The 27,336-nt window shown below is 43.9% G+C and overlaps 1 protein-coding gene across 1 annotated transcript in view; it reads right to left on the bottom strand.

Annotated features, from left to right (window-relative positions):
- ABCA13 (ATP binding cassette subfamily A member 13) overlaps positions 1–27,336 on the bottom strand; it is a 351,879-nt gene that overhangs the window by 158,576 nt on the left and 165,967 nt on the right. Inside the window, exon 39 of the mRNA XM_070368866.1 lies at positions 4,693–4,942. Coding sequence (XP_070224967.1) covers positions 4,693–4,942 — 250 coding nt within the window. The remainder of the gene's footprint in view (positions 1–4,692; positions 4,943–27,336) is intronic.

Raw genomic sequence — 27,336 nt, 5'->3', positions numbered from 1 at the left:
TCCCACAAACCTGGGGACTTTAGCCTGTTCTACTCACATGTGTGTGACCACCAAGAATGGTATCTGCCACACAGTAGGTGCATAATAGGGCTTCCACCTGCAGTGCAGGAGGCATAAGTTTGATCCCTAGGTTTGGAAGATCCCCTGGAGGAAGGCATACCCACTCCAATGTTCCTGCCTGCAGAATTCCGTGGACAGAGGAGTCAGTTGGGTTACAGTCCATGGGGTCACAAAGAGTTGGACAAAACTGAAGAGACTGACCATGCACACACAGATGTGTAATCAATATTGTTGAATAAAACAAAAGTGTTATGGGACTGTAAGTTAGTGCACATTTGTAAGGATGGTGGTGGCTGGTGCTGGTGGTGAGGGTGACTGAGTGGCTAAGCTGTGTCCCATTCTGCAAGCCCATGGACTGCAGCCTACCAGGCTCCTCTGTCCATGGAATTCTCCAGCCAAGCATACTGGAGTGGATTACAATATCCTCCTCCAGAGGATCCTCCCAGTCCAGGGATTGAACCCATGTTTTCTGCACCAGAAGGTGAATTCTTTACCACTGAGCCACCAGGGATAATTTGGTAATATCTTCCCTGAAATTACTGATGCTATCCTGGAAAAACTTGTGACAGAAATGTATGGTAATGGAAAAAATGGACAGTTGCATAAATCCAAAGTATTCCTACACCACTGTCCATAGTAGGAACACTTACCTAAATAAATAAACAAATCTATACATGCCCCCAAATAGAGACTGTTGACATAAATTTCAGCCCCTCCAGGCAACATTCTACAGCAAGTCCAAGGAACTGGCACCACTGTACAAAAATAGATCCACAAATGCATTATCAAGTAGAAAAGCAAATGATGAACAGTGTTACAGTGTGAGCTCATCACTATAAAAGTAAAAATGCATGCATGTGTGCTAAGTAACTTCCAGCTTGTCCGACTCTCTGCAACACTAAGGACTGTAGACTGCCAGGCTCATCTGTCCATGGGATTCTCCAGGCAAGAATGGGAGAATGGGTTGCCATTTCCTCCTCCAGGGGATCTTCCAGACCCGGGAATCAAACCAGTGTCTCCTGTGTCTCCTGCAATGGAGGCAAGTTCTCTACCACTAGCACCACCTTGGAAGCCCAAAAGTAAAAATGCCTGGATTGGAAAATATTTTATGTAACGAGGAGTCGATGACACACCAACAGGTTTGCAGTAGGTAGGGCTAGCAGGAACATGCATGATTTACTTTTAAATTTAGGCTACCCTGTCTCTTACAGTACTTGCTTCAAAAAACATACTTTGTAATTCAAAAGCTCAACATAGTTACAGGGTTGTATAGCTTATAACTTAGAGGGTTAAATAGTTATAGCTTATAATGGATATAACAGTTCAGTCACTCGGTTGTGTCCAACTCTTTGTGATCCCATGAACCGCAGCATACCAGGCCTCCCTGTCCATCACCAACTTCCAGAGCTTGCTCAGACTCATGGTTCATCAAGTCAGTGATGCCATCCAACCATCTCATCCTCTGTTGTCCCCTTTTCCTCCTACCCTCAATCTTTCCCAGCATCAGGGTCTTTTCCAAGGAGTCAGTTCTTTGCATCAGGTGGCCAAAGTATTGTAGCTTCAGCATCAGTCCTTCCAGTGAATATTTAGGACTGATTTCCTTTAGGATTGACTGGTTTGATCTCCTTGCAGTCCAAGGGACTCTCAAGAGTCTTCTCCAACAAAAAGCATCAATTCTTTAGCACTCAGCTTTCTTTATAGTCTAACTCTCACATCCATACATGACTACTAGAAAAACCACAGCCTTGACTAGACGGACCTTTTTTGGCAAAGTTGTCTCTGCTTTTCAATATGCTGTCTAGGTTGGTCATAGCTTTTCTTTCAAGGAGCAAGCATCTTTTAATTTCATGGCCGCAGTCACCATCTGCAAATGATTTTGGAGCCCAAAAAAATAAAGTCTGTCACTGTTTCCATTGTTTCCCCATCTATCTGCCATAGAGTGATGGGACCAGATGCCATGATCTTAGTTTTTTAAATGTTGAGCTTTAAGCCAGCTTTTTCACTCTCCTCTTTCACTTTCATCCAGAGGCTCTTTAGTTCCTCACTTTCTGCCATAAGGGTGGTTTCATCTGTGTATCTGAGGTTATATATTTCACCCGGCAATCCTGATTCCAGCTACTGCTTCATCCAGCCTAGCAATTCACATGATGTGCTCTGCATATAAGTTAAATAAGCAGGGTGACAATATACAGCCTTGACACACTCCTTTCCCAATTTGGAACCAGTTGTTGTTCCATGTCCGATTCTAACTGATGCTTCTTGACCCGCATACAGATTTCTCAAGAGGCAGGTCAGGTGGTCTGGTATTCCCATCTCTTTCAGAATTTCCCACAGTTTGTTGTGACCCACACAGTCAAAGGCTTTGATGTAGTCAATAAAGCAGAAGTAGATGTTTAACTCTCTTGCTTTTTCTATGCTCAAACGGATGTTGGCAATTTGATCTCTGGTTCCTCTGCCTTTTCTAAAACCAGCTTGAACATCTGGAAGTTCATGGTTCACGTATTGCTGAAGCCTGGCTTGGAGAGTTTTGAGCATTACTTTACTAGCATGTGAGATGAGTGCAATTGTGCAGTAGTTTGAGCATTCTTTGGCATTGCCTTTCTTTGGGATTAGAATGAAAACTGACCTTTTCCGGTCCTGCAGCCACTGCTGAGTTGTCCAAATTTACTGGCATATTGAATGCAGCACTTTCACAGCATCATCTTTCAGGATTTGAAACAGCTCAACTGGAATTGAATCACCTCCACTAGCGTTGTTCGTAGTGATGCTTCCTAAGGCCCACTTGACTTCACATTCCAGGATGTCTAGCTCTGGGTGAGCGATCACCCCATCGTGGTTATCTTGGTCGTGAAGATCTTTTTTGTACAGTTCTTCTGTGTATTCTTGCCACCTCTTCTTAATATCTTCTGCTTCTGTTAGATCCATAACCATTTCTTTCCTTTATTGTGCCCATATTTGCATGAAATATTCCCTTAGGATCTCTAATTTTCTTGAAGAGATCTCTAGTCTTTCTCATTTGATTGTTTTCCTCTATTTCTTTGCACTGGTTGCTGAGGAAGGCTCAGTAGGATACAAGCTCCTCCTATACCGCTGAGGAGAGTGACAGAAATCTGAACACTTGGCCAGAGAAGGCATTATTAGACATTCGTCTTACACATTTAAAGCATAGCATAAACGAGAAATGAGAGAAGGCAAATAAAGTACATGGCCAGAGAGGAGGACCCCACTTGGAAAGGACTAGTCAGAACAGACACAGAATCCTTCACACAGGCAGGCAATGGAGAGGGCTTTCTGCTGGTCAAACCCAGACTCCATGGGGGAGGCAAATACCAATAACCATGGGAGATAGAAAAAACTAAATAGTGTATTCTCAGCTTTCCCTTTTGGGCCTATATTTGTTTAAATCTCATTCCAAAATTGACATAAAGGTCAGCAGGCACGCAGAGCTGAGCTCATGAAGCTCAGTATTTTCATCAAGATTCGCATCTGACAAAAGCAAAGTAACCCAACCTCCTGGCTGCCCACACCGTGCACAGCCCAATGAAGACGCAGGCTCGGCGGGGCCAGGTGCCCCGAGCCCTGGTCTCCACTCCGACGGGACTGGGCTTTGCCTCCCAGAAGGAGGACGGGCCAGTCTTGGCGCTCAGTGTAAAGACACCATGGCGGGTGCCCAGCAGCGATGCTCTGAACGCAATCTGGCAGAGCCAGCCCGCCCAGGACAAGGGTCTTAGGGGCCAGGGACACCTCTCGGGTCCCCAACTCCACGTGAGTGAAACAGCACCCCTCGAAGCTCTGAGAAATTCCTACATAAACATATCTGGTGGCAACACTCGAACTGGCCTGAACATGCTGGCAGAAATAGGACCTATTCTGACTTGGAGCAGTGCCTGGACCCATCCTGTTTAGAGAGAAAAATCCAGACATTTCTCTGTAGAGCGGCGTGCACAGTTGAGGGCCAGTGTCTCGAAGCAGCCTTGAAGTGTGAAATACGCAATCTGTATACTCTACTAAGGGCTTGCCAGGTGGCGCTAGTAGTAAAGAACCCTCCTGCCAATGCAGGAGATGTAAGAGATGAGGGTTTGATCCCTGGGTCGGGAAGATCCTCTGGAGAAGCAAATGGCAACCGACTCCAGTATTCTTGCCTGGAGAATCCCATGGACAGAGGAACCTGGTGGGCTACAGTCCATGGGACCGCAAAGAGTCGGACACGACTGAGTGACTTAGCACGCACGCACACACGTACTCTTCTAAAGTCATAACCATCCTGGACCAGAAACAGCCGTCCCAGTCCTGTGGGCCTGTGGGCAGCTGTGTTCCCAACCCCCTGCACATCAGAAGTCATGGCCCTTTCCACAGAGGGGACTTGGCTACCTGGGGGTGTGGGGGGTGGGCAGGACCCCCAGGGACACAGAGGTTGGACCAGGTCTGCCTCGTGTGCCCCTAGCATCTATCACAGGACAGACTCCAAAAAAGCAAAAACTATTCAGCACTCACCCTCAAGTACACAGACCTCCAAAATGATAACAACTTGTGTATATTTGAAATTCTTCAAGAATCAGAGCTACCACTATTCATAACCTGTCCGGATGTAATTTGGAAGCACAAGGAGGGAAAACAAGGAAAGGTTCTTACCTGAAGAAGTAGGTTTCTGCCTTGTCGTAATGACCCAGGGCCAGTTTGAGGGGAGGGTAGTTGATGGCCAAAGGCCTGACCATGAACAAGGCCATGGCCAAGGCCACGAAGAGCACAGGTAGCAGTAGGTCGGAGATGGTGCCCTTCCAGGCCCGGCGAGCATGGAGAAGCCGCTTCCGCAGGAGGGCAGCTGTCTGTGCCAGGAGTAGGGGGCCACCCTGCACCAGGGGTGTGCCAGCAGGTGTGCGGTCTGCAAGGAGAGGAAGATGTGGCAGGTCTGAGTCCCTGGGATTCCTGCAGCATCCGTGACAGCCCCCACCCTGCTCTCATCCTGCAAGTCCCTGCACCAACAGTCTCAGGTATACCCTAAGTCAGGACACCCTGGGAAGTTTCACACACAGGGCATCTCACAACATCAAACACAAGGACAGACATCATGGTAGCCCCCCTTGGTTCCTGCAGCTGAAGGGGGGTGGGCAGATGGGAAAGGACAGGGAGAAAGGCTTCATGTTTATTCCTGCAGATTAAAACAAAGCCTGTGATATGAGCTTCAATTCTAAGCCACCAACGGAGGGCTGGGGGTGGCAGAGACGGTGCCACCCAAATGAGACGTCATCTCCAGGCTTCTTGCCTCTGTCCACACCCTGAGTCCCTACCCCTGACACTGGTACATCTCGTTTTAGATCCAGGCAGCACATGCTTGCCTCCACCCAGGTCCCCATGAAGCCCGCACCTGCGTCCCCTGCCCATCCAAGACATCCCAAGTGGGGAGGAGCCTGGGGCAACCTCTGGGGCAGCAGGGGGTCCCAGCTTCTAATTCATCCACTCATAGCCTGTCAGTCTCAGCAGTCCGGGCCACCCTTCCTGACATGGCAGATCTGAAAATGGCCTCTGTGAACAGAGGGGCAAAATGCAGACCCAGGAAGTAGTGCAAGCTGACGCCCTAGCTCGGTCCTTCACCAGGCTCCCTCTTAGGCTGGGCATCTGGGTCCACACCCCACAGTGAACCTGCCCCCATTCCCACAAGTGATGCCAGCGGCTGTGTCCAGCAACGAGGACGCCAGGCAGGAGCAAACTGAGGCGCCCAAGGCCTGCTGTCTCCAGCTATGTCTAGAGGACGATGCTGCTCAAACCACCGGCCAGGTCCATGGGCCCCCAGTGAGTCCTCCTAAGGCACGGTACTAGAAATGTGGATTTCTGAAAGAACAGATACGGGAGATCCCTGGTGGCCTAGTGGTTAGGATTCTGGGCTTGCACCTCTGGCAGCCTTAGTTCAATCCCTGGTCGGGGAGCTGAGGTCCACAAGCCATGCAGAATGGCCAAAAAACAAAACAAAAAAAAAGAACAGATATGGTAAATTGATCATACTGCTTATTAATACAAACATCAAATTGCTATATAGTTAATAAAAAAGCAATGAATAAGCTTAAAGTCCCAGAGAAAATATTTCTACAGAAACTATCATTTGAAAGATAAATGGTTCATAATGGCACTGAGAACAGAGGTGCAAAGGCACGTGGGTGGAGGTGTGGAACACACGTCGGGAAAATCCCTCATCTGCAGGTCCTCAGTGAGCCCCAGGGCGTGGCAGGCTCCGGTGGTCTGATTTCTGGCCTCAAAAAAAGGCATAAAGTAGGGACTGAGACAAAAGTATGAATAACCCAACACAAGGTAAACACGACAAAACAATCATGCGGAGCCCAGGCGGGGCTGAAGGGGTGGTGCCAAGGACACAGTCTTGGGAGGTTTAAGGGGAAAGTGCAGAAGCAGAATCTTTAAGACTCCGGAGATGTCTGAAAGAAAATGTGGATGTTTAAAGATGAACATGACGTACTAACCCTCATGGTATATTCTGTGTGAGATGCAGAGTATATGTGGCCAGTGGCAGAGGTGCAGCTTAAAAATTAATACGCAAAGAAGAAATAGAGACACATGGACGTCCCTAGTGGTCCAGTGGTTAAGAATCCACCTGCCAATGCAGGGGACACAGGTTCGACTCCTACTCAGGGAAGACTCCACCTGCAACAGGGCAACCAGGTCTGTGCACCACCCCTCCTGAAGCTGAGCTGGAGAGCCCACACACTACAGCTACTGAGGCCCGTGTGCCTAGAGCCTGCACTCTGCAACAAGAGACACCACTGCACTGAGAAGTCCACGCGCTGCAACTGGGGAGAGCCCGTGCACGGCAGTGAAGACCCAGCGCGGCCAAAAATTAATTAATTCAAAAACTGAGTATTGTTCTAAAAAGAAAAGAAATAGAGACAGACGTAAAGAACAAATATATGGATACCAAGTGGGGCCCAGGGAGCGGGATGACTTGGGAGACTGGGATTGATATATACACACCATTATGTATACAATAGGTAACTAATGAGGACCTGCTGTACAGCAAAGGGAACTCTACTCAGTGCTCTGAGGTGACCATGTATCCATATGGTTGATTCACTTTGCCGTACAGCAGATACTGACACAGTAGTGTAAAACAAATATACTCCCATGAGATAAATAAATCTTGAATATAAAATAAAGATAGATACTGACTCATGGAGATCTTTACCAGCCACTTGAAGGATTACAGATCTTTACTGGACTGAAGGTCCCATGACAGGATGCACATTATGATATAAAGTAATATTGTACTGTAAAACAAGGAGCATTCTCTAACAAGGGTGGGCACTGTGTGGTGGAAACAGCGGTTAATACTTTCAACTACGTATCAGATTCTCCAGGGGAACTTTTTGAAGAATGCTGATGCCCAGGTCCACCTCCAACAGAATCAGATCTTCAGACTGATAAAATAAAAAGACTCAGAAAGTTAAAAAAAGAAAAACTTCCCAGAGGCTCCTGATGTTCAGCTGGGTTTCTGAATGGTTGATATAATGCACAACCAATGGGGATTCGTACGTAACTCATGAAGCACTTATTAAATGAGCAGATGGAAAGATTCTAGTGCTAGAAAAAGGTGTATTACTAAGCTAAATATGATCCTTTCTCACATAAATACAGATGTGAATATAAAACACCCCCTTCCCAATCATTTTAGGAGATTCTGGTGTGGAATAATACTGATGCTGGGCATTATGCGTGCAGATCTATTAGGATAATTATGTGAATTATCTAGCTCAAGCTGAAATAACTGAGATGTTGCCGGTTGCCAAACCCCTAGATTTCCAAAACGATTGCTGAGATAATTGCTCGATGTTCACAGCCTTGGACTCAGGAGCTCTTTCTCTGCCAGAACAGAATGCCTCATTCTTTCCATTCAAACCGGAAGTCACTGGTGGACTCTGGGGCTTGGTCTCTGCCACGCCTCTGGACACTGTCCACTGGGAGTCACACCCCTTGGGCCAGCCTCTAAGGAGCATCCTCTGAGTGCATGTCTGGCCACGGCAGCTGCTTCCATACTGTGCATCTTCTCACATACACGCACCTTCTCACACACATGCACCGCAGGCCGTGACTGTAAACACCTGTTCACATCACAAATGGTCTGTCTATGCAGCAGATGCTACAAAATGGAAAGAGGATGTGACTACGTGGGTGTTGGATTCCCTGGTGATGGAGGAGCTGGACCCGAGTCAGAGAATGGCCCTCTGCCCTCTGGCCATCACTGTGGGGTGGGTACAGCCTCATCTTTTAATCCACGTAAATTAGGATTTGAATCCAATCTCAGCCAACAGGCTGTGTAACTTCTGGAAACTTACCTAACCTCTCTGAATGCCATTTCCCTCAGTTGTAAAATACAGACTTATAGTATTTTCCCTTAGTGAGGATTATTATTACCACACTTATTAAACTACCAATAATAGTAAATACTCATCAGACAGCCCCAATAAGTCTGCAGAGAAAGGTGTTCCTTATATTAAGAAAAATGAGTTTTCCCCAGCTTCCCATAATCATTAATTGTACATAAATGGAAAAAATAAAGGGCTAAGATACTGAAGCTAAGATAGCTGATGTCATGAATCAACACCAATCAAATATTCATGGCTAAACTCATAAAAGTATTCATATGAATAATTTAACAGACAAAACTGAAATACTGGGCCAAACTGTTATGAACTGTCTCATTTGACTTATGAGTCCAATTATATTCAAGGACTCCCATTATGCCCATAATTATTCACCCTCATTTACCCTGACCATCATATTGCTTAGGTAAGATGTACAAAGGTTTTTTTTTTTCTTTTTTTTTTGGGTCAGATGGCTTCGATTGCTGAAACATTAATGCCTACTAAGAAATAACTTAAAAGGTCAAGGACTCTGCATACACCCCAGAGTGTGATCTCCACATCACCAACTTCATCCAAATATTCTCAAAGAATTTAAAATAAAGCATTACAAATGTAATGCCTTTAAATCAATTTTCTAAAAATGAGTACTCCAAAAGAAAACTGGGCTAACAGCATATCTGAATGTGCAGGTCATTAAAAAATACTACAAAATAGTAAAAATATGCTTACTGGGAAATCAGATATTTTCACGGAAGAAAATTTATCTGGAAAATAAGTTTTCAGATGATCAACATGGTAAGGATTAAAAACAAGGTGAATCCCTACCATCACTGAGGGTTTTAGGAAATTGGCCACATCAGCAGCAGTGCTGGAAGAACAGACCTGGCCAGTCTTTCCAGGGGAAACAAATATGAGCCCCGTCTGATCAGCTTAATTCCAATCCAAGAGTGGGATTAGTCAAAAAAGCAAGAGAAATTCATCAAATAGAGCAAACAAGGTGGTTTGTTACATCCTATAGAAAACAGTAGCAAGGAGCTGGAAACAAATGTCCGACACACAGGGATGAACTCAACAGTTTATAATACAACCATGCAGTAGAGAAAAATGCATTACAACATAACACATGGAGAATAAATTGCTACTGTTTTGTGTATATTCCTTAGTGAAAAGTTGTCTTTTATGAATTGCTACACTCTATACATAATTTGAATTTGACCAAGTGATTTTTTTTTTTTTAGATTCAAAAAGCTGAAGTGCTATACACATTTTCAATCTACTTACTAAAGATTTGTAACTCCTTGTGCAGTAAGATTATCTACTTCAACTTTCTTCTTCATAGTTTCTGGGTTTTAAACAGTGAATACTTATGCATGTCGTAAGCTTACAATCCATGGGGTCTCAAGAGTTGGACATGACTTAGAGATGAAACCACTACTAATCAATAATTATTTTGTAAAGACTGTGTATTTATCTGGGAAATGAGGTATGATTTTACGAAACAGAAATAGTATCTTTCTTTATTCACTGAGTTAGAGTATTTTACAGTTGAAGTGGATCTTAAATATAGTAATTCAAACGTTTCACTTACTTATAAACAGACCCAGTTCAAGAGAAATTGTGAAGGGAAGGTAAATTTGGGAGAACAAACCATGGACTTTATTATGTATAAGTGCTTTGCTACACCCTTAGGTTGTCTCTTTGAATAAAGTCCTCAAAGCTTTTAGTCCTGTAATAGAGTTAAATGTAACAAAACATGACAATTAAACAAGACCAACACAGTGTACTCTGTTCAACAGTGGGTCAGACTTCTCCAAAGAGCTGTCACTGCCAGAAATTCAAGGAGTAAAAAATGTTCTCTGATGGGTACGGAGGCATGCCTAGTGTAGGAGAGGACCTCCAGGGAGAAGAAACGAATTCTGAGACAGAAACATGGTAAGCTGGGTATTATGGATGTGGCCAGCCCTCCCTATCTGCCTCAGATCAAAAATATTCAAGAAAAAATGTTCCAGAACGTTCCAAAAAGCAAAACTCAGATTTGTCACACACTGGTAACTATATCACTGCATATGGTAATTGCAGTCATGAAATTAAAAGACGCTTACTCCTTGGAAGGAAAGTTATGACCAATCTAGACAGCATATTCAAAAGCAAAGACATTACTTGGCCAACAAAGGTCCATCTAGTCAAGGCTATGGTTTTTCCGGTAGTCATGTATAGATGTGCGAGTTGGACTGTGAAGAAAGCTGAGTGCCGAAGAACTGATGCTTTTGAACTGTGGTGTTGAAGAAGACTCTTGAGAGTCCCTTGGACTGCAAGGAGATCCAACCAGTCCATTCTAAAGATCAGTCCTGGGTGTTCTTTGGAAGGAATGATGCTAAAGCAGAAACTCCAGTACTTTGGCCACCTCATGCGAAGAGTTGACTCATTGGAAAAGACTCTGATGCTGGGAGGGATTAGGGGCAAGAGGAGAAGGGGACGACAGAGGATGAGATGGCTGGATGGCATCACCGACTCGATGGACGTGAGTCTGAGTGAACTCCGGGAGTTGGTGATGGACAGGGAGGCCTGGCTTGCTGCAATTCATGGGGTTGCAAAGAGTCAGACACGACTGAGTGACTGAACTGGACTGAACTGAACTGATAACTATATAGGATTTACATTTGTATCAGGTATTAGAAGTAATCTGTAAGCAGGCATGTTCAGTCACTCAGTCATGTCCAACTCTCTGTGACCCCACTGACTGTAGCCCACCAGGCTTCTCTGTCCGTGGGATTTCCCAGGTGAGAATACTGGAGTGGGTTGCCATTCCCGTCTCCAGAGGACCTTCCTGACCCAGGGATCAAACCTGCGTCTCTTGCATTGGCAGGCGGATTCTTTATTGCTATACCACCTGGGAAGCCCTGAAAGCAATCTGGAGGTGATTTAAAAATATAAGAGGGTGTGTGTAGATTATATGCAAATACTACACCATTTTGCAGAAGAGGCTTGAGCCTCTGGGGACTCTGCTGTCCACGGGGTCTGGGAACCACGCCCACCCCTTGGACATGGAGGGACAACGATGTTTTCTACTGCACCCCGGTCATGACCTGGGATTTCAAAATTATTAGCAGACAGTAAAAAGCTTACACCATTTCATCTGTTCTCACCAGTCCAAAAACTAGAATCAGTGAGCTGTATGGAAAACTGACAGTGCTGGATGGTTCCTGGGGGGGTATGCTCTCAGTTAACCCAGTGGACACCTGTAGATGGGCATTAACACTGAAAACATGTCACAGGGACACAGCTTCCAGCATCGGGCCCCAGACACCCGGGCCTCATGTGGACACACTGACCTTTGGGCAGGGGTTGTCCCACCAGTGACCCTGTTCAGAACACAAAAGATGCAGCTGGGGTGGTTCCCAATCTCTGTTCCAGTAAAGATGATAACTGTACCACATTTATGCAAATTCTGACTGAATTATGAATAAGAATTCATACCATTTAAAGAAGAAAACTAACAAAATAAAATATCCTCCAATTAAGAAAGGAAGGAAAGTGGGCAACAGGGGTGGGAAAGAGAGAAAAAGAGAAAATTGAAAAAGAATGAGGAAAAATCTAAAAGGAAGTTTTGTGACACATTATAGGCTTATTAATATGACATAAACCCAAAATACATTTACTTCTTAAATGTTAAACACGATAATATAAAAATATATAAAACGTAAAACCACATAACTTACTGTGACTTTTGCTAACTATTCTTTTATAAAGCAAATCCAATATTATGTTGAATTCTTTAAAAAGCTAACAAATAGAGTCTATTTTATCTAAACTGTTTTGAAAATAATTTCATAACTCTATTTTACCCAAATTTTATAGCACTTTACCTGTTCGTTTCTTGTAATAACCATACTATTTTCTTAGACATGATTTTCCTTTAAAAAAAGAAAAAAGTATGTGATAGAATAATTTTCTACATGACAAGCCACTGAACGTTCCAGTTTCTGTACAGGTATATATCCTTGATTTGGTTCTTTAAAAAGCACTATGACTGGTGAAAAGATGTTCAACATCGTTAAATGTTCAGTTCAGTTCAGTTCAGTCGCTCAGTCGTGTCCGACTCTTTGCGACCCCATGAATCACAGCACACCAGGCCTCCCTGTCCATCACCATCTCCCAGAGTTCACTCAGACTCACGTCCATCGAGTCAGTGATGCCATCCAGCCATCTCATCCTCTGTTGTCCCCTTCTCCTCCTGCCCCCCAACCCCTCCCAGCATCAGTCTTTTCCAATGAGTCAACTCTTCGCATGAGGCGGCCGAAGTACTGGAGTTTCAGCTTTAGTATCATTCCTTCCAAAGAACCCCCAGGGCTAATCTCCTTTAGAATGGACTGGCTGGATCTCCTTGCAGTCCAAGGGACTCTCAAGAGTCTTCTCCAACACCACAGTTCAAAAGCATCAATTCTTCGGTGCTCAGCTTTCTTCACAGTCCAACTCTCTCATCCATACATGACCACTGGAAAAACCATAGTCTTGACTAGACGGACCTCTGTTGGCGAAGTAATGTCTCTGCTTTTGAATATGCTATCTAGGTTGGTCATAACTTTCCTTCCAACAAATAAGCATCTTTTAATTTCATGGCTGCAATGTTAGAGAAACACAAATCAAAACTACAATCACACCTGTCAGAATGGCCATCATCAAGAAGTCTACAAACAATAAATGCAGGAGAGGGTGTGGAGAAAAGGGAACCCTCCACTTCTTCTCCCACTGCTTGTGGGAACGTAACTTGGTTCCCACACTATGGAGAACAGTATGGAGATTCCTTTAAAAACTAAAAATAGAGTGACCATATGACCAGCAATCCCACTCCTGGAAACATATGCATAGAAACACACGGTTTGAAAGGCTTCGCGCACACCAACATTCACTACACTATTTACAATGGCCAGGATGTGAAAGCAACCTAAATGTCCATCAACAGAGGAAGAAAGATGTGGTACATATATACAATGGGATATGACTCAACCATAAAAAAGGATGAAACCATGGCAACTGCAGCAACACGCATGGACCTAGAGATTGTCATACGAAGTGAAGCAAGTCGGACAAACACTGTATGAAGTCACTGCCATGTGGAATCTAAGATGTGAAACACATGAAGTTATTTACGAAACAGAAACAGACCCACAGACATAGAGATCAGACTTTCGGTTGCCAAGGGGTGGGGGGTGAGGGAGGGAAGGAGTGGGAGTCTGAGAACAGCGGATGCAAACTGTTATATGTAGGATGGACGAACAACAAGTTTGTTTAGCATAGGGGACTATATTCAATCTTATGGGATAAACCATAATGGAAAAGAATATGAAAAAGAATGTATATATCTGTATAACTGAGTCACCGTGCTGTATAGCAGAAACTTTTACAACACTGTAAATCAACTGTACTTTAATAAAATTTTTAAAAGCCACCATGACTGTAATAACCAAAAGGTTAAAGGAATCAAATTAGCATTTTATTCTGGCATAGGGTCACCCCTTATACCTAGCCATATTTTTTTTTAATAATGTAAAGGTTGCCGAAATCCCTTTGTTTAAACTTACCTTGAAAAAACAGTGACTTGACCTTCAGAGAACCAGGGTGCATCCCAGCTCTGCCACGAGCTGCAAACATCACCTGGGCAAGTCACAAGCTCAGAATTTGCATTTTGTCTTAAGTGCACCAAAGTCAGGTCCTCCAGAAGTATCTAAAGGGCCTCACTCTTGGGTTTTCAAATCTGAGCTCCCTCCAAAGTTCTAACACATGATTAGGAAAGAGGACTTGGGGACACTTTCCACTGCACCCCCATCTTGACCCCTGGCCGTCATCTCGGGCTCTGTTCTGCATGGGTTAGATGGATGAAGGCATGGCTGGATCCAGCATCCCCATCTATTTGTAACTCACTGGGCTGTGGCTCCCCCACCCCCACCCCAGGCCCTTCTCCCTACTTGACAAACAACCCCTGTGCATTTCCCCAGGCCCCGTACCCTCTTGGTTATGACAGTCATGCCTAGTGGGCCTCATAAGCTGTCCTCAAGACACCACTGGTGGCTCCATCTCAATCTGATTTTAATCAGCATAAACAACAACGCTGAAGCAGGTGACAAAGCAACGACACGACCCTGCGGTGTTTAGAGACGTAAATACAGCTGCTCAGATACCCCCAAGGCAGCTGCAACCATCAGGGAGGAACAAACAAGGTACCAGTTCAGGATGCCCGACTCAATCTCCACCCACTCCGGCCAGGGGGGGTGTGTGGAGGGGGCGGGAAGCATCCAGGGCACATCTATCCTCAGCTTCCTGAGGACTGGCAGGCCCCTAAAGGTGCCCAGAGCTCTCCTGTCTGATTTACCCGAGTTGGTCCCATGACTTTTGAGGCAATGACTACACTTCAGAGAAGTAAAACACATTCTCTGTCAAATATTTCACAAGAAGATGAGACTCCAGTTCAGGAAATGAGGATGATATGGTAACTATTCATCGCCAACCTTCCCAGGTGGCGCCAGTGGTAAAGAATCCACCTGCCAATGCAGGAGACTCAAGAGATGTGGGTTCAATCCCTGAGTCAGGAGAATTCCCTGGCATAGAAAATGGCAGCCTACTCCAATATTCTTGGCTGGGAAATCCCATGGACAGAGGAGCTTGGCGGCCTACAGTCCATGGGGTCACAAAGAGTCAGACCCAACTGAGCACAAACATCACCAGCCTCGGGAGCTTGCTCTGGCAGTTCTGATCTGCATGCCAGCTCCACACACTTTCCCTGCTTCCCGAGTCCCCTGTGACCAAAGCTGCTGCTTTCTGGCACCTGCCACTAGCATGTATTCCACCCAAGTCTATTTCAATCCCATTTTTATTTTGGCAGACCATTTTCTGCAAAGCACCCCGCCAGTAGCTCTCTGCTGATTTTAGCGAACTTGGCACACAGACCTTCTCTGGCAGGTGTAAGCAGCAGCAGACACGAATTTCCGCCCCCCCCCACCCCACCACCACCTCTTACAGAGAAGGAAGCATTTGAAGTTTGAGGAAATGTGGACAAAGAAGAAAAGACAGCTCTGCATCTAATGCCAAGGCCAAGCCCTAGGAGATATACAGAATCTGCAACAGCTCAATGAAGAGGCAGAGAATATTGGCCTCCCGGTAGGATGGCAGTCAACAGGATGGTCTTAAAAACCACAGGAGAGGCCGCAGAGCCTTCAGATTACTCACTGCCAAAATTGCTTCCCATCATCACAAAAGCAGTAATTATAGACGAAGTACAGAAGATTAAATCGAGGGGAAAGAAAGAAGTTTAGATAAAGTGATGCTGACAACCAGAGTTATCAGAATATCAATGGGATCTCAGCAGCAAAGCCTTATAGGGAGAAAACACTTGTTTCCTACATTCACTATTAGATGAATTTGTGAAGTTTCACATCAAATTTGGTTTAAAGAGATTCTTAAAGGGTGCTTTTATAGCAGTGACCACAGACTACCTAAATCAAAGTAAACTGGGATGAACGCTTAAAAAAGCAAACGTCTAAGTTTTTGGAATCAAAATTCGTGGAAAGTTAAAGTCACATCCAACTCTTTGAAACCCCATGGGTTGTATAGTCCATGGAATTCACCAGGCCAGAATACTGGAGTGGGTAGCCTTTCCCTTCTCCAGAGGATCTATCTAACCCAGGGATCAAACCCAGGTCTCCCACATTGCAGGCAGATTCTTTACCAGCTGAGTCACAAGCGGAGCCCAAGAAGACTGGAGTGGGTAGCCTATCCCTTCTCCAGGGGATCTTCCCAACCCAGGAATCGAACCGGAATCTCCTGCGTTGCAGGCAGATTTTTTACCAACTGAGCTATCAGGGAAGCCCCAAATTTGTGGAAGTCAGGCATAAAAATCTGCCATTTTAATAAACATCAGGTTACCCTGCTTTATATATATAAAATAGCCAAACCTAACACATATAAGGTGATTCCATTTATGGTTTTGTTTGCATTTTCCTGATGGTTAGTGATTTTGAGAATTTCTTCATTTAACTGTTGTCCATCTGTATGTCTCCTCTGGAAATATTGCAGATTCTCTGCCCATTTTTAAATCAAGTTATTTGTTTCTTTGTTACTGATTGCAGGAGTTCCTTACATATTTTGGATATTAACCTCTATCAGGTACATAGTTTGCAAATATTTTCTTTCATTCTGTAGGCTACCTTTTCATTCTGTTGTTTCCTTGGCTGTGTAGAAACTTTTGGCAAGAATGTGGAAAAGTCAGAACCCTGTACACACGTTTTATACATATATATATATTTATAATGGAATATTATTTAGCAATAAAAATGAGGAACAACTGGACCAGCCGAAGCTGGGATGTGCTCAGAGATGCAGGGAAGGGAGAGGTCTTGGGGGCAGGAGAAGGGCTAGGTGAAGGTCCCAGGGGCCAGACAGAGCCCCACAGCTCAAGATATGGAAGGGATCCGGGCTGGTTGCAGCACAGACACTGGGAGGCACTGCCAGCTATGGATCGATCAGGTCTGTGGGCAGAATCTGGGTGCCAAAAAACGGAAAACTTTGAGTAGGAAGTTTGCAATCAAATACTTCAATGCCTCTGGCTATGTGGAGAGTGGGATTGGAGTGATTGTCATGTAAACCAAGTGAAGAGAGATGATGTTCTCTGAAGGGGTGGAAGACTGACAGGTGGGAATCATGAGCTGGGCTGGACCACACAGAGAGGAAGGGGCTGAGAGGCTCCTGGATGGAGCTGCAAGCAGGTGGTCACAGCCCCAGCTTGGGTTTGGGGGGTGTAACCAGAGATTCCTCAAGAGCTACAGGGACGAGCAGACAGACACTGCCGCCTCCGGCCAGGAAGAGATAGCCGTGGGCAGAGAGTGGAGCTCAGAGAGGGGTGACAAGAGGAGAGGCCGGGGCCTGGAGCCTGCAGACGTGCGACATCACCAGGTTCCAGGAAAGAGGGTTTTGTGCACAGAGTCAGGGCTGAACGCCACTCACAGGTCAGCAGTGAGGCCTTCAGAGCAAGCGGCACAGGGCCACTGGGGAATCAGAGCAAACCCTGGGTGAGCGGCGTGGGCACAGGACACAGCGGGTGGATGTGAGGGTATCTCACTGTCCGTGTGAAGGGGGGAGCCCTGCAGGAAGCCAGGAGGCGGGCGGGTCTGTGGGGGCAGGGGTTGCGGAGAAAGTTTCTGCTTTCATGTGCCATTTGGTTTCCAAAGGAAGACCCACGAGCCTATGTAAGCCCTGATGGGAGAGACTCAGGAGATAGGAGACTGAAAAGACAAAGGAAAGGATTTCTGCTCAGAAGGTCGGAGGCTCTTGTCCTGGGCAGAGGACCTGTGCTCACCCAGGAAGGGGGACCCTCTCTCTCCTGGGAGGAGACAAGGGAAGAAGGAGTGGAGCAGGCAGGGGCGGTGGGGGGTAGGGGGGCAGAGGCCAGTGCTCTCTGTGGCAGAAGAGGCAAGGGGGAGGCCAGAGCCACAAGGAGGGTGCAATTTCCAGTGATTGAATTCTCACCAGTACCATGGGAGCCCAGGGAGGCAAGCTGGACGGCCGAGAGCCAGTCACCGAGCATCCATCCCCTGCCGCCACTGCGCAGTCTAGAGGCGTTCAGAAGCCTCTCGGAAGAAAGTGAGAACCATGCAAGTGAGTGAAGAGAACTCAGCCTGGTCAAACCTGTGAAGGACCAACACACTGGACGTTGCAGGGATGTGACCACTCAGGAGAGAGGAGAGGCCTGGGGTGCAGAGGCTGATCACCATGCCCTGGGGTCAGCGGATTCAAGGCAGGCAGAAGGTCAAGGTCACCAAGGGTGTGGCTGAGCCACAGGGCTGGACCCTGCAACTCCACCTTTGTGTCCTGTGTGAAGAGCACAGCAGGGAAACACCTCATGCTGTTTGGCTGCACCAGTTGCTCTGAAAGCCTTTCAAAGTAGGCAGTCCTGGTGGATTCAGCTATAGAAATATGCTTTATCTCTGGCATTGAGGCTGGAGGTCCAAGATCAGGTGCCAGCAGAGCTGCTGTGCCTGAGGCCTCCCTTCCAGGCCAGCAGATGGGGTCCTCACATGGCTCTTCCCAGTCAGGCATGCTCTCTGGTGTCTCTTTTTATGGCCAAATCGCCTTTCCTGAGGAGACCAGTCATACAGGTTTAGTACCCATTCGTGTAACCTCACTTAACGCACCTATGGACACCTTATCTTTGACAAAGGAGGCAAGACTATACAATGGATAAAAGACAATCTCTTTAACAAGTGGTGTTGGGAAAACTGGTCAACCACTTGTAAAAGAATGAAACTAGAACACTTTCTAATACCATATGCAAAAATAAACTCAAAATGGATTAAAAATCTAAATGTAAGACTAGAAACTATAAAACTCCTAGAGGAAAACATAGGCAAAACACTCTCTGACATAAATCACAGCAGGATCCTCTATGACCCACCTCCCAGAGTAAAAGAAATAAAAGCAAAAATAAACAAATGGGACCTAATTAAACTTAAAAGCTTTTGCACAACAAAGATAAGGAGACCATAGGTGCGTGGATTTATCTCTGGGCTTTCTCTTTTGTTCCATTGATCAATAGTTCTGTCTTTGTGCCACTACCATATTGTCTTGATGACTGTGGCTTTGTAGTAGAGCCTGAAGTCAGGCAGGTTGATTCCTCCAGTTCCAGTCTTCTTTCTCAAGATGGCTTTGGCTATTCGAGGTTTTTTGTATTTCCATACAAATTGTGAAATTATTTGTTCTAGCTCTGTGAAAAATACCGTTGGTAGCTTGATAGGGATTGCATTGAATCTATAGGTTGCTTTGGGTAGTATACTCATTTTCACTATATTGATTCTTCCAATCCATGAACATGGTATATTTCTCCATCTATTAGTATCCTCTTTGATTTCTTTCACCAGTGTTTTATAGTTTTCTATATATAGGTCTTTAGTTTCTTTAGGTAGATATATTCCTAAGTATTATATTCTTTTCTTTGCAATGGTGAATGGAATTGTTTCCTTAATTTCTCTTTCTATTTTCTCATTATTAGTGTACAGGAATGCAAGGGATTTCTGTGTGTTGATTTTATTTCCTGAAACTTTACTATATTCATTGATTAGCTCTGGTAATTTTCTGGTGGAGTCTTTAGGGTTTTCTATGGAGAGGATCATGTCATCTGCAAACAGTGAGAGTTTTACTTCTTCTTTTCCAATTTGGATTCCTTTTATTTCTTCTTCTACTCTGATTGCTGTGGCCAAAACTGGGCACCCTTGTCTTGTTCCTGACTTTAGGGGAAATGCTTTCAATTTTTCACCATTGAGGATAATGTTTGCTGTGAGTTTGTCATATATAGCTTTTATTCTGTTGAGGTATGTTCCTTCTATTCCTGCTTTCTGGAGAGTTTTTTTAATCATAAATGGATGTTGAATTTTGTCAAAGGCTTTCTCTGTGTCTATTGAGATAATCATATGGCTTTTATTTTTCAATTTGTTAATGTGGTGTATTATACTGACTGATTTGCAGATATTGAATAATCCTTGCATCTCTGGGATAAAGCCCACTTGATCATGGTATATGATCTTTTTAATGTGTTATTGGATTCTGACTGCTAGAATTTTGTTAAGGATTTTTGCATCTATGTTCATCACTGATATTGGCCTGTAGTTTTCTTTTTTTCTGGCATCTTTGTCAGGTTTTGGTATTAGGGTGATGGTGGCCTCATAGAATGAGTTTGGGCACAACAAAGGAAACTATAAGCAAGGTGAAAAGACAGCCTTCAGAATGGGATAAAATAATAGCAAACAAAGTAACTGACAAAGAATTAATCTCAAAAATATACAAGCAGCTCCTGCAGCTCAATTCCAGAAAAATAAATGACCCAATCAAAAAATGGGCCAAAGAACTAGACAGACATTTCTCCAAAGAAGACATACAGATGGCTAACAAACACATGAAAAGATGCTCAACATCACTCATTATCAGAGAAATGCAAATCAAAACTACAATGAAGTACCATCTCACATCTGTCAGAATGGCTGCCATCCAAAAGTGTACAAGCAATAAATCCTGGAGAAGGTGTGGAGAAAAGGGAACCCTCTTACACTGTTGGTGGGAATGCAAACTGGTACAGACACTATGGAGAATAGTGTGGAGATCCCTTAAAAAAATGGAAATAGAACTGCCATATGATCCAATAATCCCACTACTGGGCATACACACCGAGGAAACCAGAAATGAAAGAGACACGTGTACCCCAATGTTCATTGCAGCACTGTTTATAATAGCCAGGACATGGAAGCAACCTAGACGTCCATCAGCAGACGAATGGATAAGAAAGCCGTGGTACATACACACAATGGAATATTCAGTTCAGTTCAGTCGCTCAGTCGTGTCTGACTCTTTGTGACCCAATGAATCACAGCACGCCAGGCCTCCCTGTCCATCACCAACTCCCGGAGTTCACTGAGACTCACGTCCATCAAGTCAGTGATGCCATCCAGCCATCTCATCCTCTGTTGTCCCCTTCTCCTCCTGCCCCCAATCCCTCCCAGCATCAGAGTCCTTTCCAATGAGTCAATTCTTCGCATGAGGTGGCCAAAGTACTGGAGTTTCAGCTTTAGCATCAATCCTTCCAAAGAAATCCCAGGGCTGATCTCCTTCAGAATGGACGGGTTGGATCTCCTTGCAGTTCAAGGGACTCTCAAGAGTCTTCTCCAACACCACAGTTCAAAAGCATCAATTCTTTAGCGCTCAGCCTTCTTCACAGTCCAACTCTCACATCCATACATGACCACAGGAAAAACCATAGCCTTGACTAGACGGACCTTTGTTGGCAAAGTAATGTCTCTGCTTTTGAATATGCTATCTAGGTTGGTCATAACTTTCCTTCCAAGGAGTAAGAGTCTTTTAATTTCATGGCTGCAGTCACCATCTGCAGTGAGTAAAATCTCCAGCATTTTTATTTTATTTTTCTGTAAAGTCAGCCACTGTTTCCACTGTTTCCCCATCTATTTGCCATGAAGTGATGGGACCAGATGCCATGATGGTCATTTTCTGAATGTTGAGCTTTAAGCCAACTTTTTCACTCTCCACTTTCACTTTCATCAAGAGGCTTTTTAGTTCCTTTTCACTTCCTGCCATAAGGGTGGTGTCATCTGCATATCTGAGGTTATTGATATTTCTCCCGGCAATCTTGATTCCAGCTTGTGTTTCTTCCAGTCCAGAGTTTCTCATGATGTACTCTGCATATAAGTTAAATAAGCAGGGTGATAATATACAGCCTTGATGGACTCCTTTTCCTATTTGTAACCAGTCTGTTGTTCCATGTCCAGTTCTAACTGTTGCTTCCTGACTTGCATACAGATTTCTCAAGAGGCAGGTCAGGTGGTCTGGTATTCCCATCTCTTTCAGAATTTTCCACAGTTTATTGTGATCCACACAGTCAAAGGCTTTGGCATAGTCAATAAAGCAGACATAGATGTTTTTCTGGAACTCTCTTGCTTTTTCCATGATCCAGCGGATGTTGGCAATTTGCTCTCTGGTTCCTCTGCCTTTTCTAAAACCAGCTTGAACATCAGGAAGTTCACGGTTCACGTATTGCTGAAGCCTGGCCTGGAGAATTTTGAGCATGACTTTAGTAGCGTGTGAGATGAGTGCAATTATGCGGTAGTTTCAGCATTCTTTGGCATTGCCTTTCTTTGGGATTGGAATGAAAACTGACCTTTTCCAGTCCTGTGGTCACTGCTGAGTTTTCGAAATGTGCTGGCATATTGAGTGCAGCACTTTCACAGCTTCATCTTTCAGGATTTGAAATAGCTCAACTGGAATTCCATCACTTCCACTAGCTTTGTTCGTAGTGATGCTTTCTAAGGCCCACTTGACTTCACATTCCAAGATGTCTGGCTCTAGGTCAGTGATCACACCATTGTGATTATCTGGGTCGCGATGGAATATTACTCAGCCATTAAAAAGAATACACTTGAATCAGTTCTAATGAGGTGGATGAAACTGGAGCCTATTATACAGAGTGAAGTAAGTCAGAAAGAAAAACACCAATACAGTATACTAACGCATATATATGGAATTTAGAAAGATGGTAATGATGACCCTATATGCAAGACAGCAAAAGAGACAGATATATAGATGTATAGAACAGTCTTTTGGACTCTGTGGGAGAAGGCAAAGGTGGGATGACTTGGGAGAATGGCACTGAAACATGTATATTATCATATGTGAAATGGATCACCAGTCCAGGTCTGATGTATGATATAGGGTGCTCGGGGCTGGTGCACCGGGATGACCCAGAGGGATTTGATGTGGAGGGAGGTAGGAGGAGGGTTCAGGATGGGGAACACATGTACACCCACGGCGGTTTCATGTCAATGTATGGCAATACCAATATAATATTGTAATTAGCCTCCAATTAAAATAAATAAATTTTTTAAAAGATTGCATTAAAAAAAATGATTTTTTTAAAGACCCTGCCTCCAAACACACTCACCTGCTGAGGTGGTGGGACCAGTACTTTAACAGACACCATTTAGTCCCTGTGCCTCAGACAATAAAGAGTATTCCTGCAATGTGGGAGACCTGGGTTCAGTCCTTGGGTCAGGAAGATCCCCTGGAGGAGGAAATGGCAACCCACTCCAGGATTCTTGCCTGGAGAATCCCATGGACAGAGGAGCCTGGTGGGCTACAGTCCATAGAGTCACAAAGAGTTGGACACAACTGAGCAACTAACACTTTCACTTTCTTTCATCATTCATCATTCAGTCCGCAACACCAATGCCCTGCTAGAAAGCAGCAGAAAGAGCCAACAGACTTGAAACTTGTGATTCTAAGTAGAACTGCCCAACTATTCCACCCAACCAGTGGATTCAAGGTGTGGGGCCTGGAGCAGCAGCAATGCCTGGGAGCTCATCAGATATGCAGGTCCTTGGCCCCCATCCTAAACAACTAAACTGGGAATCTGGGGGTGAAGTTCAGTGCTCAATATCTCAACAAATTCTCTGGGTCAACATTTTGATGTGTGCTCAGTAAATTTTTCAGTAAGTCAACCAGTGAATCCAGTTCTCTAGGTATACATCAAGTATTATAATAAACCCAAGTATATTAGATCTTGGAAAAGCCTTTGCAAAAAATAAAGGATCCAAAGAGACCGAAACAGCAGGTAGTGCACCTGGATGGGCGTTTCCTGCTGGACCTGCTAAGGGTGGGCAGACAGACAGGATAACTTAATCTCAGCCTCCTCACCCAGACAGGTGGGAAGGCCTGCCTCTAGGCTGGCTGCGGGTGTGTAGTGAGAACACACACACAGTGTGTGTGTCACAGGTCTGACGCCCTCTGGGTGCCTCTATGTGGGGGCAGTTCCCACGCCTGCCTCACCACACAGGACTAGACTCCACAGCTCATCTCTGTGGAGCACTGGGGCTCCAAGGATTAAGTCTATATTCTATATTTTATTCTGCCTTCATCAGTCTCTCAGAGAAATAAGAACTGACTTACTGGCAGGCTGTTTCTGAAGACACGGGGTGTGTAGAGAGAAGGGGTATCTGCAGAGGTAGGGGGTGCCCCCGGTATAGGAAAACATGACAAACAGTAAGTTTCCAGGGCATTCGTTGGAAGAGGAACCTTTCTGTAAGTGGTTACTCTAGAAATCATGTTTCCCTAATGGGGATCACGCAAACAAAAATAGACAAACATAGTCACTAAAGCATTTTACCCAGAAGACATGAAAACACACAGTCTCCGAAATCCTGATCTAACTTTCTGATAAAATTACTTCCAGGAAGTAGCATAAATTTTACTTAGGTACAGGCCTCATGCTGAGCTGAACAGGAGGATTTTGCAGAATATGATAAAATTGGTAAATGTAGGCAATCTGGTACCAAATTTGTTTTAATGTTTCTTGGACTCATTTCTTTTTAGTAATGAAATACTTAAATAGATTTTCAAATGATGTATTTTCCAGTTCCATAATTTGTAATTTCAATGATAAATGAGATTACATTTTTATATCATATTTTACAACAGTAATGGAAAACACTATAATTTTTTTCTTTCCTCGGGATTCTCTTTAAAATTTAAAACATACCTCTTTTTCAAGTAATGTTAGCTTTTTTGTATGTCTATTTCTAACATATTTACATGGATTTTCATAATGTTCCCCAAATTCAGAACATGGAATTATCATTTTCAAAAGAGACATATAGCCAGAATGAAGAGGATATATATGTAGGCAATACATTTTCAATGTAAATATCTTAAATTCTCAACAATGACAAAATGTTTATGAGAGCATAATCATATTTTCTTTAAATTTGTGCATATATATAAAAGTCATTTAACTAACGTGACATAAAAAACTGAAGACTCAAAAATTAACCCCTTAGGCAACATTCTAGTACTGAAAGAAAAAATAATGCCTCTGTTCAGTTAAAATAAAAATTTTATATAAAACAGAGACAAGTTATGATATCTACAGCGGAATATTAACACAGAAGTTACACAAGCAGTAACACAGATGAATCTCAGAGATAAAACATAGGAAAAAAACCCACACAATTTTGTGCATATTGTATTATTCCACTCATATGAAGTTAAGAAAACAGGCAAAACTACTGAAAGTTAGAGCGCTACTGTCAGAGGAAAGGTCTGACTGGCGAGGACATGAGGGCCAGCCAAGCCAGCCTGGGTGATGGCTGCACAGGTGCACCATGGGAAGTTCACCCAACTGTGTGCCTGAGAACTGTGCCCTTTATGGTCAGATACACCCAGTTTCTGTTAGTAAAAACACACATAAAACACTACTTTTAAAAATTAATGATTCATGGGAAAAGTAAACAATTACAGGATTTTGAAACAAATTCAAATCACTGTAAATATGAAGAGGGGCCCAAATTAATTAGTAACATGGAAATAAGCTCGGCAGTTACAATAATATAAGTCTGAAGGAACCCAAAGGCTGACCCTTCATAAAGGGTTACAGGCCTTTTCCTTTGACTATAGGGGAAGACCTTGAATCTAACAGCTGTCACTCCTACACTTAGGCTACACAACAGCAGAAGTAAAAACTTACATATTTAATTAAGATTGCCTTTAAAAAAACCAAAACAGGGACTTTCTCCTGTTCAGTCTGAAGAAGAAATGCATCCTCTTGTGTGAGAGCCACATGGCTAAGACCTGAGGGTGACTTATAGGATCTGAGAGCAAATCCATTCACTGCTGGCCAACCATGGTAGAGCCCAGTTCTATGAGCTGCTGCTGCTGCTAAGTTGCTTCAGTCGTGTCCGACTCTGTGCAACCCCATAGAGCAGCCCACTAGGCTCCTCTGTCCCTGGGATTCTCCAGGCAAGAACGCTGGAGTGGGTTGCCATTTTCTTCTCCAATGCATGAAAGTGAAAAGTGAAAGTGAAGTCGCTCAGTCATGCCCAACTCTTAGTGACCCCATGGACTACAGCCTACCAGGCTCCTCCATCCATGGGATTTTCCAGGCAAGAGTACTAGAGTGGGTTGCCATTGCCTTCTATGAGCACAAGGACCTAAATTCTACCCACAAGCTGAGAAAATCTGGTAGAGGATCCAGATAAGGAGGATTCTAAATAAGAATGTAGAGCAGATGGCACCTCTATTTCAGCCTTGGGAGACTCCAGACTTCTGACCTCAGAGACTGGGAGATAAGTGAATATTTTGCACACAAATATGATGTAAAACCAGCAATTGTAAGAAGAGACTACAAATGTAGGATATTGGAAATGCATTTGAAACTAAAAGATCAGTAACTTCAAGCAATCTTGTGTGTGTGTGTGTGTGTGTGTGTGTATATATGTATGTGTGTATGTATATATAGCCTGCTATATCAAAACCTTATAGCAACTGCAAACTGAAAATCTCCATTATACATGCACACACACACAAACACACACCAAAGCAATCCAAACACAACACTAAAATTAGGCATCAAATCACAAGAGAACAAAAGAGAAAGGGAAGAAAAAACACCTACAAAAATAAACCCAAAACAATTAACAAAATGTCAATAAGAACATACATATTGATATTACCTTAAATGTAAATGAATTAAATGCTACGACCAAAGGACATAGACTGATTGAATGGATACAAAAACAAGACCCATATATATGCTGTCTATAAGAAACCCACTTCAGATCTAGGGACACGTACAGACTTTTCTAACACCATACACAAAAATAAACTCAAAATGGGTTAAAGATCTAAACGTAAGACCAGAAACTATAAAACTCCTAGAGGAGAACATAGGCAAAACACTCTCCGACATACATCACAGCAGGATCCTCTATGACCCACCTCCCAGAATATTGGAAATAAAAGCAAAAATAGACAAATGGGACCTAATTAAACTTAAAAGCTTCTGCACAACAAAGGAAACTATAAGCAAGGTGAAAAAGCCTTCAGAATGGGATAAAATAATAGCAAATGAAGCAACTGACAAACAACTAATCTCCAAAATATACAAGCAGCTCCTGCAGCTCAATTCCAGAAAAATAAATGACCCAATCAAAAAATGGGCCAAAGAACTAAATAGACATTTCTCCAAAGAAGACGTACAGATGGCTAACAAACACATGAAAAAGATGCTCAACATCACTCATTATCAGAGAAATGCAAATCAAAATCACTATGAGGTACCATTTCACACCAGTCAGAATGGCTGCGATCCAAAGTCTACAAGCAATAAATACTGGAGAGGGTATGGAGAAAAGGGAACCCTCTTACACTGTTGGTGGGAATGCAAACTAGTACAGCCACTATGGAGAACAGTGTGGATATTCCTTACAAAACTGGAAACAGAACTGCCTTATGATCCAGCAATCCCACTGCTGGGCATACACACTGAGGAAACCAGAAGGGAAAGAGACACATGCACCCCAATGTTCATCGC

Source organism: Bos mutus, chromosome 4 (genome assembly GCF_027580195.1).
Source record: "Bos mutus isolate GX-2022 chromosome 4, NWIPB_WYAK_1.1, whole genome shotgun sequence".
Classification (NCBI taxonomy): Eukaryota; Metazoa; Chordata; class Mammalia; order Artiodactyla; family Bovidae; genus Bos; species Bos mutus.
Note: the sequence above shows the minus strand (reverse complement) of the source record. Positions and strands in the feature narration are given on the sequence as shown.